Source organism: Protopterus annectens, chromosome 1.part0 (assembly GCF_019279795.1).
Source record: "Protopterus annectens isolate FY-2018-M chromosome 1.part0, PAN1.0, whole genome shotgun sequence".
NCBI classification, from domain to species: domain Eukaryota; kingdom Metazoa; phylum Chordata; order Ceratodontiformes; family Protopteridae; genus Protopterus; species Protopterus annectens.
In genome coordinates this window covers 29,024,499-29,038,115 of record NC_056725.1, presented here as the reverse complement: position 1 = coordinate 29,038,115, position 13,617 = coordinate 29,024,499, and the positions used below count along the sequence as shown (strand labels likewise).

At 40.3% G+C, this 13,617-nt stretch overlaps 1 protein-coding gene across 1 annotated transcript in view; it reads left to right on the top strand.

Moving 5' to 3' along the window:
- Nucleotides 1–13,617, top strand: part of PAK4 (p21 (RAC1) activated kinase 4) — a gene marked incomplete in the record, with an annotated part of 2,042,725 nt that overhangs the window by 1,706,648 nt on the left and 322,460 nt on the right. The window contains 1 exon segment of the mRNA XM_044080579.1: nt 989–1,114. Coding sequence (XP_043936514.1) covers nt 989–1,114 — 126 coding nt within the window.

Here is a 13,617-nt window from a genome sequence, read left to right as displayed (position 1 = left end):
TAGAGATGACTAGGGTGATGAGACTAAGATTCGGTAGTGTAGTGTAGCAGGTAAAACAAGTTGCACTATGACTTGTAGTGCATAGTTCTCTGGCAGATGTGTGTTTTAATTTGGCACCTTAAGTTTGCACTGTTCTGTATGCATGGTGTAACATAACGGCTTTAATTTCAGACTAGACTTGTTAAAAGCAGATATTGAAACTTAAAGGTAAAGCAGTCAAAGGACTATGATAAAACTGCAGGAAAAAAAACAGCTTTATGGCTAGGAGTACGACATTAAATTTTAATGCTTAGCTCTGGTAAAGATTACTTATTAATGTGTGGTCAAGAAAGAGGGGAGATGAATGAAAGTAATCTTATTTATTTTTTCTAGAAGTTAGGAATTGTGAAATTTTTACTTCAAATCATTACTTTTTATTTGCTGTCACAGTAAACCCTTAAGGAAACATAAACTCCTCCCCTTGCACTCCAAAAACTCTTGACAGAAAAACAGCAAACTGTGATCAGAATCGTGTAAATAGAATGTTCAAGATGCAGATAAAGTAGGAAGTTGCTATTTTGAAAGCAGACAATATTATTTAATTGGTTATGTAGCAGATTCACTGGCAGTTTAGCTTGAAGAGAGGTGCCTATTTTCAAGGGTTCATGTGAAAAATCATTTAACAGGTAGAAGACAAAGGTAAACTACAATGCAGCTCTCTGAATAATCTTAACATTTACTGAATATTACTATAAAGTGTTACTGTTTGACATAGAAGAAGATTCCAGAGAGCTTGGCATAAGCAGAAGACTGAGAGAAGGAGCTGTAGCAGTTGTGCAGCTTTGAGAGGCCATTAGTCATGACTTATTCCTGTGTATGTGTTTTTGTATATTCAGCTAGTACCACCTGCCACTCTTGAGCACAATGTTCTGAACTAGAACTTACTGTATTTGCTCTCTACAGTTAATGCAGTTGATAAAATATTGAAATATAATTTGTTCTGTTCTAGGTAAAGCTGTCAGATTTTGGATTCTGTGCACAAGTGTCCAAAGAGGTCCCACGACGAAAGTCTTTGGTAGGAACTCCCTATTGGATGGCACCAGAGCTTATATCCAGATTACCATATGGCCCAGAGGTGAGAACAGTTTGAGTTGGTGATGGAGGACATAAGCTTGACAAGAGGCAGTGCATTTGGAGTTGCTCATTTCCCCATATCCTCAAATGGGCACCATAGTATTATAAATCTTGTCTTCCTGGTCCTTGTGTAACAGTAAAAAAAGTAGTGCTCAAGTCTAACTTAAACTGTTTGAAGTACATCAATTAAAAGGTGGAGAGTGTTTTGTAGAACATGCTTGAACTTTCTGTATATCAGAAGGTAAGTGTCATAGTTTGAGGGCAGTAACATTGAAGTCTGTAAGTATGAGAAGTATTGCATTTATCTTTAATTTAGCTGTGATGTACACATTAAGATTCCTGTCCTGTCAGTAAAGTATCAGAACTTTTGTTCTGAATTCAATCCTCTGTTGTACAAGTTAACAGGCAAACTATTTTAGAAATGTATTTATGTATGTATATATTTATTTTACTGACATTTGATTACGGGAAAGTTTCAGCAGAGGTCCCCTTGGAGACTGTGCAAGAAGCACCTTGACTCCCTATACCTGAATACTTACCTTGACAAAGGGAAGGTTTTGCCCAAGTTCCTGCATGAAGATTCCTCATTCTGAGAGGTTCTAGAAATGAGACTCGCCCATACACTCCACCTCCCTTGAAGAAGAAATCTTGCAGGGAAGCCTTGGCTCTGAGCAGTACCACCACCAGACTGGCTTATTGATGAGATCCCAAAAGGTAAATACCACTCGAGTAAAGGGTCAGTTGTGGACTGTGTAGTGGTGGCTAAGGCTACCAAGCAAGGCATCATAGACGTTGCACAGGCTATGCGTTCTCCAAATAGATAATCGAGGGTGATGGGTAGGCTAAGGAAGTAAGTGAATGCATCTAGTATGTTCTCCTTGACCACTTCAAACTACAAGGCACATATGAACAGATTTCGGAGGAATTTGACCAAGAAAACAGCTGACACTGTGAAACTGCTGTTTGCGAGGGGTAGGTTGATGAGGGGGGGCAGAGAGCATAGAAGCCCAAGTGGCAACTATAAATTTCATCTTCTCGTTGACCATGCATTTAAGTCATAGTGTGAAAAATGATGTGGCCAGATTAGTAGGCTCTGGCTTGGCAATGGTAAAGCAAGCCTTGACTGCACCTCACAAATTTCTTGGACTACTTCAAGGTGTGCTCCATCAGTGGCCCCTTTGAAAGCACCTCCTTATTTTGGCAGAAAGTGAAGGAGAAGCTGCTAGGGTGTGTGCAGGAGGGTAGAACACTCACTGCTGTTGAGGTGAAATTTTCCACACCTCAGAAGACCTTTTAGTGTAATCAGAAAGATACAAAAATATAATGGTTCCTAAGTTCCAGTAGCCCCAGAACAGGCTGCAGTATGACAGGATCTCTCATCCCAAGGGGGGACCTCCAGTCTAGCTATCGTAGTAGAGGCATAGGTGGTCCCAACCATTCAGAGCTTTAGGGGGTCCTTTCTTGGATCCCATCAGTATGAGTCCTGACATGTTGTATGCATTTCCCGCTCTGGAGGCAGTCAAGGGATGTCTTTCCTGCCTTTATATTCAGAGGCTGTTCTTTTCCCTGTTTAAAAATGACCAAAATCATGATGTTACATACCCCAATAGTTTCACGTCAAAAAAGAGGGAAGCAGAAATAAAGCCGTCCAGGAGGTCCCACCAGACTAGATTGCGTCTGGATTTTACTCCAGACCCCTCATTGCCAAAAAAGATAGAGGATATCAGATTCATTCTTGACCTTAGTCAACTAAACCAATTTGTGGAGGAGGAGGAGGAGTTGGTTTTGGCTGGTAACATGTACACTTCATACTGCCATGCTTGCAAGCAGGAGTTTGGATTTTTTTTTTTTTTTTTTGGATGTCCAAGATGCCAACTTACACATCAAAATAGCCAAAGTTTTAAAGAGATTCCTGGGCTTCTAAGCTGGGGACCAGTCATTATCAATTCCAAGTCCTAGCATTCAGACTCACTACAGTCGGCCTTCCTATATTTCTGGCTCAAAGCCACTGTGCAGAGGCTGCAAGTAGTGAGGCAGTACTTACTCAAGATATGTCTGTCTTTGGGGATCAAAGACAGCATGGGCAAAATCCAACTGGCTCCATCACAGCTTCTATTTTTCTTCGGATTCCTGTTGGATACAGTCAGAGTAAAATTATCTCCAGTCAGAATATCTTCAGTAATCTTCATAGTCTGCAGTCTTCTCAAAACCCCCAGCCATCATCATCATCATCTGCTGCCAAGGTGTTAGGTCTGTTGACCGTCTCCTTACCAATGATTCCCTTAGCACAACCGAATATGAGGATTTTGCAGTGGGCAGTTAGAAATCAGTGTGGTCAGGCACTTCAACCTATCATGCACACGATAAAACTTTTAAGAATTTGTATCAAGAGTTTGCCATGGTGAATGGACCCACAGAATCTGTCTTTTGGTACACCTTTTATCTGACCAGTATCAGTGTCATAACGGGTAGTGCAATGTCCTTTGGTGCATAAGGCCTTGGGTTTTATTCCCACACCAGTCGAATGATTAATGACACTGCATTGCAGCATAAGGGGGCGTCTGCACTGCTGAATGAGCAGTCTTTCGAATGAGATTTTAAAGGGAAGTCCCATCTCCTTGAGTAGCTAGTAGCTGAGGTGGATGTAAAATATCCCATGGCACCTATTGAAAGGAGTTAGGGTCCTTTATTTATATAAAAAATAACTCTTATTTACAACATATTTGCATATTTGATATTTACAAATATATAACTATACAAATCTATTTACACATTTATAATTTCCTTTACAGTTGTACAAAGTTGTCATCCTTATTAGACCACCATTCCTTTTTCCGTAACCAACATCTAATTTTACTTAATATTGATTAAATGAAATTGTTTAGTGGTAAATGGATTTTTTTCTTTCATTCCATATAACCAACATAACATGAATACATTCAACAAACAGATAAAAAGTTTATTACTTCTATTCTTATAATATCCGTATTTAATCATATCCATGTTTTATTTTATCTACTACTTTTTATCTTCCAAAATATCTTCTTTACGTAGTTTTCCCCATAACTTTTTTACTTTTTTTTATATTTCAAAAATGCATATTCCTTAGCTTCTTCTACTTGACAATGTAAAGAGATTCACTTTTCTTTTTATGTAGCAAATTTCCTTTTACTTACAATTTATCTGTTACCAGTCTCCACAAAAAATGTTAACATTCTACTTTCTGATTACACCATTTGCCTATTTTTATACCTTTAATGTTTTTATCTGTTAGATTTTCTCATGGCTTTACACAGTAATGTTTTATTACATTCTTACACCATACTTTTCTATCTCTTTCTGTATCATCAATTTTTATTTTTGACTATGTTTTTTCTCTTGGTAACATTTTGTTTCTTCATTTATGCACCCTTTTTATACATTTTTTTTTCATTTATCCAGTTTAACAGTTTCTACCAATTTAATGATGCAACATAAGGGCCGTAAGGGCCAGAAGGGCCTAAATGAGATTGATGCATGGTGTCAAAGCCATGGTCTCAAGCTAAATGCAAAAAAATGCGTAGTAATCCCCATTGGAAAAAACAGAGTACCCGCAAACTACAACATAGGAGGTAATCCCCTGAAATCTGAAGAAGAAATAAGGGATCTAGGGACCCAAGTAGATAGTCAGCTTTCCTTTGATAACCATGTTGCCAAAGTGGTTAGAAAATCCTTCTATGTGACCCATCTGATCACAAAAGGGTTCGCATCAAGATCTAAGGATGGTAATGGTGCCCCTCTACTCTTCCCTCATCAGACCCATTATTGAGTACGATGCACCAATTGGAATGTACCTGCCTAGACATCTCCAGCAGCTGGAGACACCACAGAGGTACCTAACCAAGAGGATTACTGGCCTCAAACAGTTGCCCTATGCAGCACGATTGAAAAAGTTAAGACTGTTCTCTGTTGCATACCGCTTTCTCAGAGGCGATCTCTGTCTAACGTACAGAGCCATGTCCATTCCAGAATTGTTGAACATGCTTCATCTTAGCAAAACCAAATCTACTCGAGCTACACGCTCTAGGGATATAAACCTCAACATAACAATCAATAGAACATGCTGGAGGGATAGATTCCCTTTGCAGAGACTTCCCTTACTATGGAACAAGGTTTCGATCTACATAAGACAGAGCCCCTCACCATCACTCTTCAAGAGGAACCTTGATGAGTGGATGGGTAACAGAAAGTTTACACTGGGGATCACACCAACAGCACTACTAGATAGGGGACAAGGGTACTAGCTGCTAGTACAAGGGTCTAGGGAACTACTAAAGGGGCGGTGAATACCGCACAACGTGGCTGGGCTAATGTATGCCTTCGGGTAGATAGCCCAGTACCAACCTATGAACCTATATTTCACTGGGTTAATTATACCTAAACCTCCTTCCACTTTATTTACATACAAAACTCCTCTTTTTACTGGGTTTAATCTAGAACCCCTTAAAATAGAAAAAATATGCAATAATTCATTTTCAAATACTGTTGGCAACATAAATAGACTTGCAAAGTACACTATTTTTCCCATAAGTACTGAAGTTATCAAATAAGCCTTTTTTTCTGAATGATTTGTATGTTCTCCAGAAAAGACAAACTTATCTTACTACTTCTGTTGTTTTTCCCCCAATTAATTCTTTTTACATTTTTACATCTTTATTCCCAAATTTTGTACCTAATGCAAACATTTTATTAATTGTAAAATGTATACCCTCTGTCTCTGCTACAATCAACTAAACCTTTAATTTTCTCTTTATTTAAAGCCATCCCTGTCACTTCTAAACACTCATTTGTGCAAATTGTTACTTTTATCCAAATTGTTTGGCAGTTATTGTAATGTCATCTTCATATGTTAACAGAACTGTAATTCTTAACTCTTTAGGTGTCATACCCCACCTCCTTCATTTTGTGATTGATTTCACATAATGTCATATTCATGACTAATGCAGAGTATACAAGTCATTAAATATCTGTCTTACACCACTCTTCATATGAACCTCTTGTATTAACCAGCCATTTACAAGCATTTTTACTTTATTACTACAGCTCTGTACAGACATGCATAATTTCCTAACCTTATCACTTATATTATATTCTTTCACTGTTACCCATAAGATTTCATGTCCAATTGTATCAAATGTCTTAAGGTCTGATGTCGTGATTTTCACTTCATTTCTGTTCATAATATCATCTACAAATTTCTCTGTCATTAATTCCTGACAACCCTTCCTCTTTATACTATATATATCTTCTGTAATATTTTCCATTTTAGTTTCAAATCTCTTTAGAAGATCTTTGTGAAAGTAATTCAAATCATTATTATTCAATACTGCGTCCAGTTTAATTGTTTTGTATCTTCCTTCTTCCATATGAATTTAAGCATTCCACCACATAATTCTTTATACATAAAACCTGCATTTGACCGTTCACTCAAAATCTTTAAATTCTTTTTTTTTGCCAAACCCTTTAATTTTTTTATACATTTCATATCATATTCCATCTGGTCCTGCAGCCATATCTATATTTACTTTATTTAGCTTATTTAAAGAAATCTCCTTCTCTGTTTGTTCTTTTAACTTGTTTACTTTCCATGTTTTTTGTTACTATCTGCTTTTTTCTTTAAACATTTTTTGTGCATATTGCAGTACACTGTTCATAATATTTTCCAGAGTTCTTTTTCTCTTTTTACATTTTTTTTCTCTCATTGCACTACCAGTTTCTTAATTAAGTAACTTGATACTTCTCTTTTTCCTTGTTAAAAAAATTGCTAATATACCAATTCATGTATTTTTTCTTGATTTTTCATAAAATTATTTTTCCTTGTCAAATACTTTGTCATGTTCTTAAACTTTCAATGCATCATTATATCTTTGTCTGCTTTTCTCACACCATATTGCCACTGTAAAAAACATGCTTTATATTTTCCATAAATATCATCCACCATTTACACCAATTTTTATAAAATGTTCTCATATTAATGTATTTCCATCACTGTATTAATAATCTCTTTCCTTTTTCATTCCATGCTTTCTCATTTATCCTTTTTGTTCCATTGCCTATTTTTATATATTCCTTGTTTTCCTTTATCTCTAGCCATATTACAAGATGCTCAGAAAATCCTTTCAACTAACTCCCCTTCTCCTGTAACTAAACCTTAAAATAATCTTATTTCAGTTCTATACATTTTGTAAGTCCATGAATTTTTGTCTGAGTTTTAACTTGCTAAGTCTTACAACTTCTAACATTTTTCTTATTATCATTTCCTTTCTTTTTATGCTTCCTCTTAAATCACAAATAGTCTTTTGTTGTTATAATAATCGTATATGTCCATCTATTCCCATGTTGCAGTATTCTGCATATGGGTTTACTCCTCTAGTCTCGTGTACGTATGGCCAGTATCCAAAAGCTTTCAGTCCCTCCAAAGTGCGTGAGACCTCTGACGTGGCCGAGAGTATGTGGGCCATAAAGGTGACGTCGGCATGCAGCAGGCCTCAGAGCTTTTCAGCTGCCAGTCGTACACCAGGTGTTTCTGCTATCACTGACATTGGATTTGTTGTATAAGATAAGTACCTCGTTGGGGACCTTTTCAGTCCTTCTATAATTTAGTATTGCTTTTTCATGTCATCCAGACAGTGTGGCTGCCAGATCCTTCATAAGGACGTCTATGACAAGTGCCTTTTCTGTTTGGGATGGTTGCACAACCACAAGGCCTACCCTGTTTGCCAGGCATTCGTGCCTAGGACACTACGTAGTCGCTTGCATGGGCTTAATATTTACCTTGAAAACCAGCATCTGAATCAACGTACCTTATGGCTGGAGGGTTCCTCAGACATCTTCGCAGAACTGCCAAAAAAGAAGGCCAGGACCTTGCAGCTTTCATCTACTGCGGAGCTTCTTCCAACTGATCCCCATCCTGTGGCCATCAGCCTGGTTCTAGGATCTGGACCCGGATCCGCTGCTCCGGATGTCGTGAGTACCTCTAAGGATGCTGCACTATCCGTAAGTGAGAGCACATCTGCAAAGGCTATTGCCAGTTTCTGATGCCGGGGGAACCTATGTTTTCTGAGGAACCGTCTGAACCCCTGCAATCTCCGGTTTCTAGGCAGACATCCTCCAGACCACTTAAGAGAAGGGAAAAGAGAAAACATACTTCTCCCACAACAGAAAGCATGCCCGATTGGCAGGCTTTCAGTCAAAGCCTTTTCAATACCTTTATGGCATTGAGGCCTACCACTGCTGTTACTGATTCTTCTTCTCCTCCCCTCCTGAGCTCTAGGCTTCAACCTACTGAGACGGGTACTAGAGGACAGAAAGTCCTTTCTGACTCCTCAGAGGAGTCACTGCCTTATAACTCTCAACTGTCTTTCCCCTTGGGATACAGATCCCCAGAAGAAGAGTCAGTGGACCCTGACTCCCCAGTTGAAGACTTGACCTTTGGGGAAACTATTAGCAGGATGAAAGAGTACTTTAAGTGGAAATCCTCAGAAATGACTGTGGTACAAAAGAGGTATTACAAGCTCATTCAAATGCAAATCCCCAACCCAGCTGCTGTTCCTCCTATCTTGCCTGCCTTTTTTAGATGCCTTCTCTTCAACATCTCTGAACCCTGACTCCCAGCCACTTGCCCCACGCAGACCAGACAGGCTTTACAAGGTGCCTGACACTGGCCAGTATCTGATTAAGTGCCCACCTGCTGATCCACCCACTATATCAGTCTCTACGGACAAAGCCTCCAAACTCCTACCTACTACCACCATTCTCCCTGCTGACAAAGACAAGGAAGACCATGGAAAAGTTGGGCAAAAAGATATATACTTCATCTACCTTGGCCTTCAGAGCCACAAACTACTAGACTCACATGGCCAAGTATGCCTTGTCCCTTTTAGAATCTGCCACTAAACACCTGGCAGATATTCCAAACTCCCCTGCCAAAGCCTCACTGTCCTATCTCTTGGCCCTGACTTCCCAGGTTACCAGACACTATCAAGTGTAGTTATGATGCTGCTGAATCCTCAGCCAGGTCAGCAGCATCAGCATCTGCCCCACACAGATACTCTTGGCTTTGCCTACAACCCCTGTTAGATGATTTCAGGGCAAAGCTCATTGATGCTCCTTTGGACAATGCTGCACTTTTTGGTTCTAAAGTAGCAGATTTTTTCAAGTCTCTGCAGCAAACCGGTAAAGAAATGCAGGACCTAAAACATTTACTGGTGTCGCCAATCCCCAAGTTTCACAGAAACTGTCCACCAAAAACTCAGTTTATTAGGATGCACTCCCGTCCTGCTCCTCCTTTAAGGCCTCATAAGCCCACAAGGCAATAACCCCCTCCAGCTAGAGCATCACCTCCCTGTAGCCAGAGAACTCCCTTTCGGGACAGGGCAAGTAGCATCTGAATACCTGCCACCCTTGCCTCCCCCCACTCTTCTGTACCACTGTCTGCTCACCTTTCTCACTGTTTCCCTGTCTGGACCCATCTCACTTCAGACAAGTGAGTCCTGCCCATGCTTCAAAATGGTTATTTTATGTCCTGGATGGATCTCCCCACCCATAGGGTGAGGCATGCCATGACCACTTACTCAGCAACTGCACCTCTTGCAAGTGGTAGTGCAGACCTTGTTAGATCAGGGTACCATAGTGATGGTCCTCTCAACTGCAAAAGGAAGATGGTTCTACTGAAGGCTCTTCCTGGTCTCTCAGGAAGGACAGACCCTGGAGACCTATTCTAGACCTCTCCTACCTAACCTCTTTTTAAAGGTGCCTACTTTCAAAATGCTGACCCTACCAGCCCTTTTCCCTCTCATAATTCCAAAATGATTCCTGGCTATGTTAGATATAAAGGATGCTTATCTCCACATCCCGATCAAACCCACCCACAGGAAATACTTGAGATTCTTGGTGGGCTCCTCTCCCTTGCAATTCTCTGCTTTGCCCTTTGGACTCTCCACTGCACCCAGAGTCTTCAAATGCTTGGCACCAGTGATGCCTTACTGCAGGACAAAGGGATTACAGATATTCCCTTACCTGGATGACATGCTGATCCAGGCTGTCAGCCAAGAAACCCTCCATAGGCACATCCACTTTGTGGTGACCCTCCTTAAATCACTGGGATTTCAGATAAACCTCCCAGAATCTCATCTTCAACCAACCCAAGACATTGTATTCCTCTGGTGCAGGATATACTCAGACCTCATGGAGGCATTCTTGGCTCCACAAAAAGTGAGTTAATTGACAGAACATCTCCTCCTGGTCCTTCACTCTACAGAGCTGGCCGTAAGGCAGCACCTCAAACTTCTGGGCTACATGACAGTTACTGTACCCATGCTTCCTGTAGTGAGATTACACATGAGAAAGCTGCAGTGGTACCTTCGGTCAGTCTGAAAGAAACACAACCATCCTCTGGAGCATATTGTGCCACTACTGCCTTGTCTAAAAAAATAATTACTATGGTGGTTGGATCAGGTAAATCACAACCCAGGCCTTCCTCTTCAACCATCTCAACTTACTCAGGTCATGCACATAGACTCCTCAGACCTGGGGTGGGGAGCCACCCTCAGCTACCAAAAGGTGCAGGGCCTGTGGCCAAACCACCAGAAGTCAGAACACATCAATGCCGAAGAGATGAGGGCAATCCTTCTAGCCTTTCAGGCATTTCTCCCTTCCCTACAGCAGGGACCCTACACAGACAACACCACTGTTCTGTGGTATATCAAAAAACAACTAGTACTTTTGGTTTGGGAATTGGTGACCTCACAGGGAATAACCCTGCAGACAGTCTACATTCCCTCTCTCCCCAACTCACAGGCAGATTATTTGAGCAGAACCAGCACAAACAACCACGAATGGATGCTTCACAAAGATGTCTTCCTGGATCTGGTCCACAGGTGTGGTATACCACAGATTGACCTGTTTGCCTCCACCAGGACATCAGAACCCCAGACACTGGCAACAGATACCTTCTCAATTTCCTGGAAGGGGAAATATCTATATGCGTTTCCCCCTCTTCCCACTCATTCAGAAGGTCCTGCTGAAAATACAGCAGGACAACTCAAAAATCTTGGTGGTGACTCTGTACTGGCCCAGACAGCACTGGCTCCCCTTACTCCTACATTTGTCCAAGGGTAATTGGCACAAGTAACCCCCCCCCCCAGAGTGGACCTTCTCAAACAGCACAACACAGTGGCAGCTTCTACAACTAAGTGAAACACAAGCCCTCGCACGTACAGCTGCCCGGCCAACCAACCTTGTAGAAAACACAAAAAAGCCAGCAAGATAGTTCCACCATTTATTAAGAGGCAAAAAAGCGGACAAACATGTCCAAATTCAAAAACTCATACTAGTTTCGGCACCAGCCTTCATCAGTGAGTGAAAATAATTTGTGAATCCATTGCCAACGTCAGTTTAAATACTGTGATAAGCCAATAGAAAAAAGGACATTCACATATGGCTCCTGAGTCAAATTTAAAGCAACATGACACTATTGATTCGAATATATATTACAATACACTAGAAATGCAGACAATAGATCATGCTTATTATAAAATAGCCTGAAACAAGTTCTGACATACTGTTTGTCAACATAATGGTAATATAGTCTTATATTAGTTGTGAAGATAAGTGGCTAAATGCCATATTATGAACTAATGTATCATTAATATTGATGTAAATTATAAATGGTCATTGAGACCAGGAGGAAAAAGGGCTCCTAAATGTGTAATCCAGTATCTTTCTTTGTGGCTTAAAATGCCTTGCCATCCTGTCTGGTTTTGCCTATTACTTGTAATTTTGTCTATGATGGTAAACATAAATTGGGCACTGGGATGTTTGACTGTATGTATGTATAGTGCATTGGATGTCTTGTGGTTGCGAATATCGCTACAATGTTCCCCAATTCTAATGCGTAGTGAACGTGAAGTCTTGCCAACATAGAACGACTTACATTGGCATGTAGCCAAATATATAACCCAGCTAGTGGAACAATTGCCAAAAACCTTAATATCATACACTTTACTAGTGTTGGAGCTCAGAATTGTTTAAGCTGGTTGACTTGAGCACAAGATACACAGTGTCCACATCTAAATGTTCCCAGTAACTCATCCCCCATTATAGTAAGTTGTTTGTATTTAGCTGCCCCACTTTCTTTATGTTTATAGTGGGAAAACAGGGTGCCCAACGTTTTGCCACGTCTAAATGAGAATGAGCACTGATTGTCTAAAATCCCCCTCAAAAAGTCATTTGCTAATAAGATGTTCCAATTTTGATTAACCGCTTGCCTAACTGTTTGATGATTTTTACCTAGTGTGGTAAACAGTCTAATTTTAGAGCTATTAGTATTTTGGCTCTTATCCCTGTATTCCAACAATGTCTTTCTTTCCTGATTGTCCGAATAGGTCCTGGCTAATTCAATGTCAGAAGTACAATAGCCCCGGTCCAAGAATCTAGTTTGTAAATCGGCTTTGGCTGCTGTGTAATCCTGTGAACAGGAATTAATTCTCCGAATTCTCAGATATTGAGATTTAGGGATGTTCCGGATGGTGTGACGTGGATGCATGCTGTTAGCATGTAGCAAGGTGTTAAACTGGGGATATTTCCGATAAATTTTGGTATTAAGTGTGTTGTCACTGTTACGATATACAGTGACATCCAAAAATGTTATGATCTCCCTGTGAAATGTGATAGAAAATTCGATCCCCCAAATATTGTTATTCAAATGTTCCAGAAACTCCTGAAGATAGTCAGTATCTGCACGCCACACCATCCAACAATCATCTAAATATCTCCTCCATATGGCTATTTCCACCAGGTATAAATTGTGTAAAGGATTGTAAATCAGGCATTCCTCAAGGTAGGCCATGAAAAGATCCGCATAGATGGGGGCGAAAGAAGCCCCCATCGCCGTACCTTGTAGTTGCCAGTAACAATCACCCTGGAAATAGAACACATTTTTGGTCAAAACATGTTCTGTTAGACAAATAAGCAAAGTATTGAAACCCGGAGAATACAATTCTGCTTTAGCAAGCCAATATTCAACAGCCTGAAGCCCAGCCCAATGCGGAATACTGGTATAGAGAGATTTTACATCCAACGTACACATTATCCATTGGGGCTCTAATTGGCAATCCTCAATAATTTGCAAAAATTGTGTGGTGTCCTGAATTCTTGCTCTAACCAGGGGCAATAGTGGTTTGAGAAATTGGGTGAGAAAAGCAGACAATGGTTCTGTAAGGGAACCATGACCAGAGACTATAGGCCTGCCTGGTGGATGTGTAAGGGATTTATGTATTTTTGGTAGTAAGTACAAAATTTGTCTATCTGGTTCCCTGACCTGTAGATGTTGAACAGTTTTGGGCGTGAGTATACCCTCCTCCAATGCAGATTGTAAAAACAAATCAATCTCTTTTTTGAATTGCGTAGTTGGATCAATCTCCATTTTCATGTAGCAATGTCTGTCAGATAGTTGTCGTAAACCCT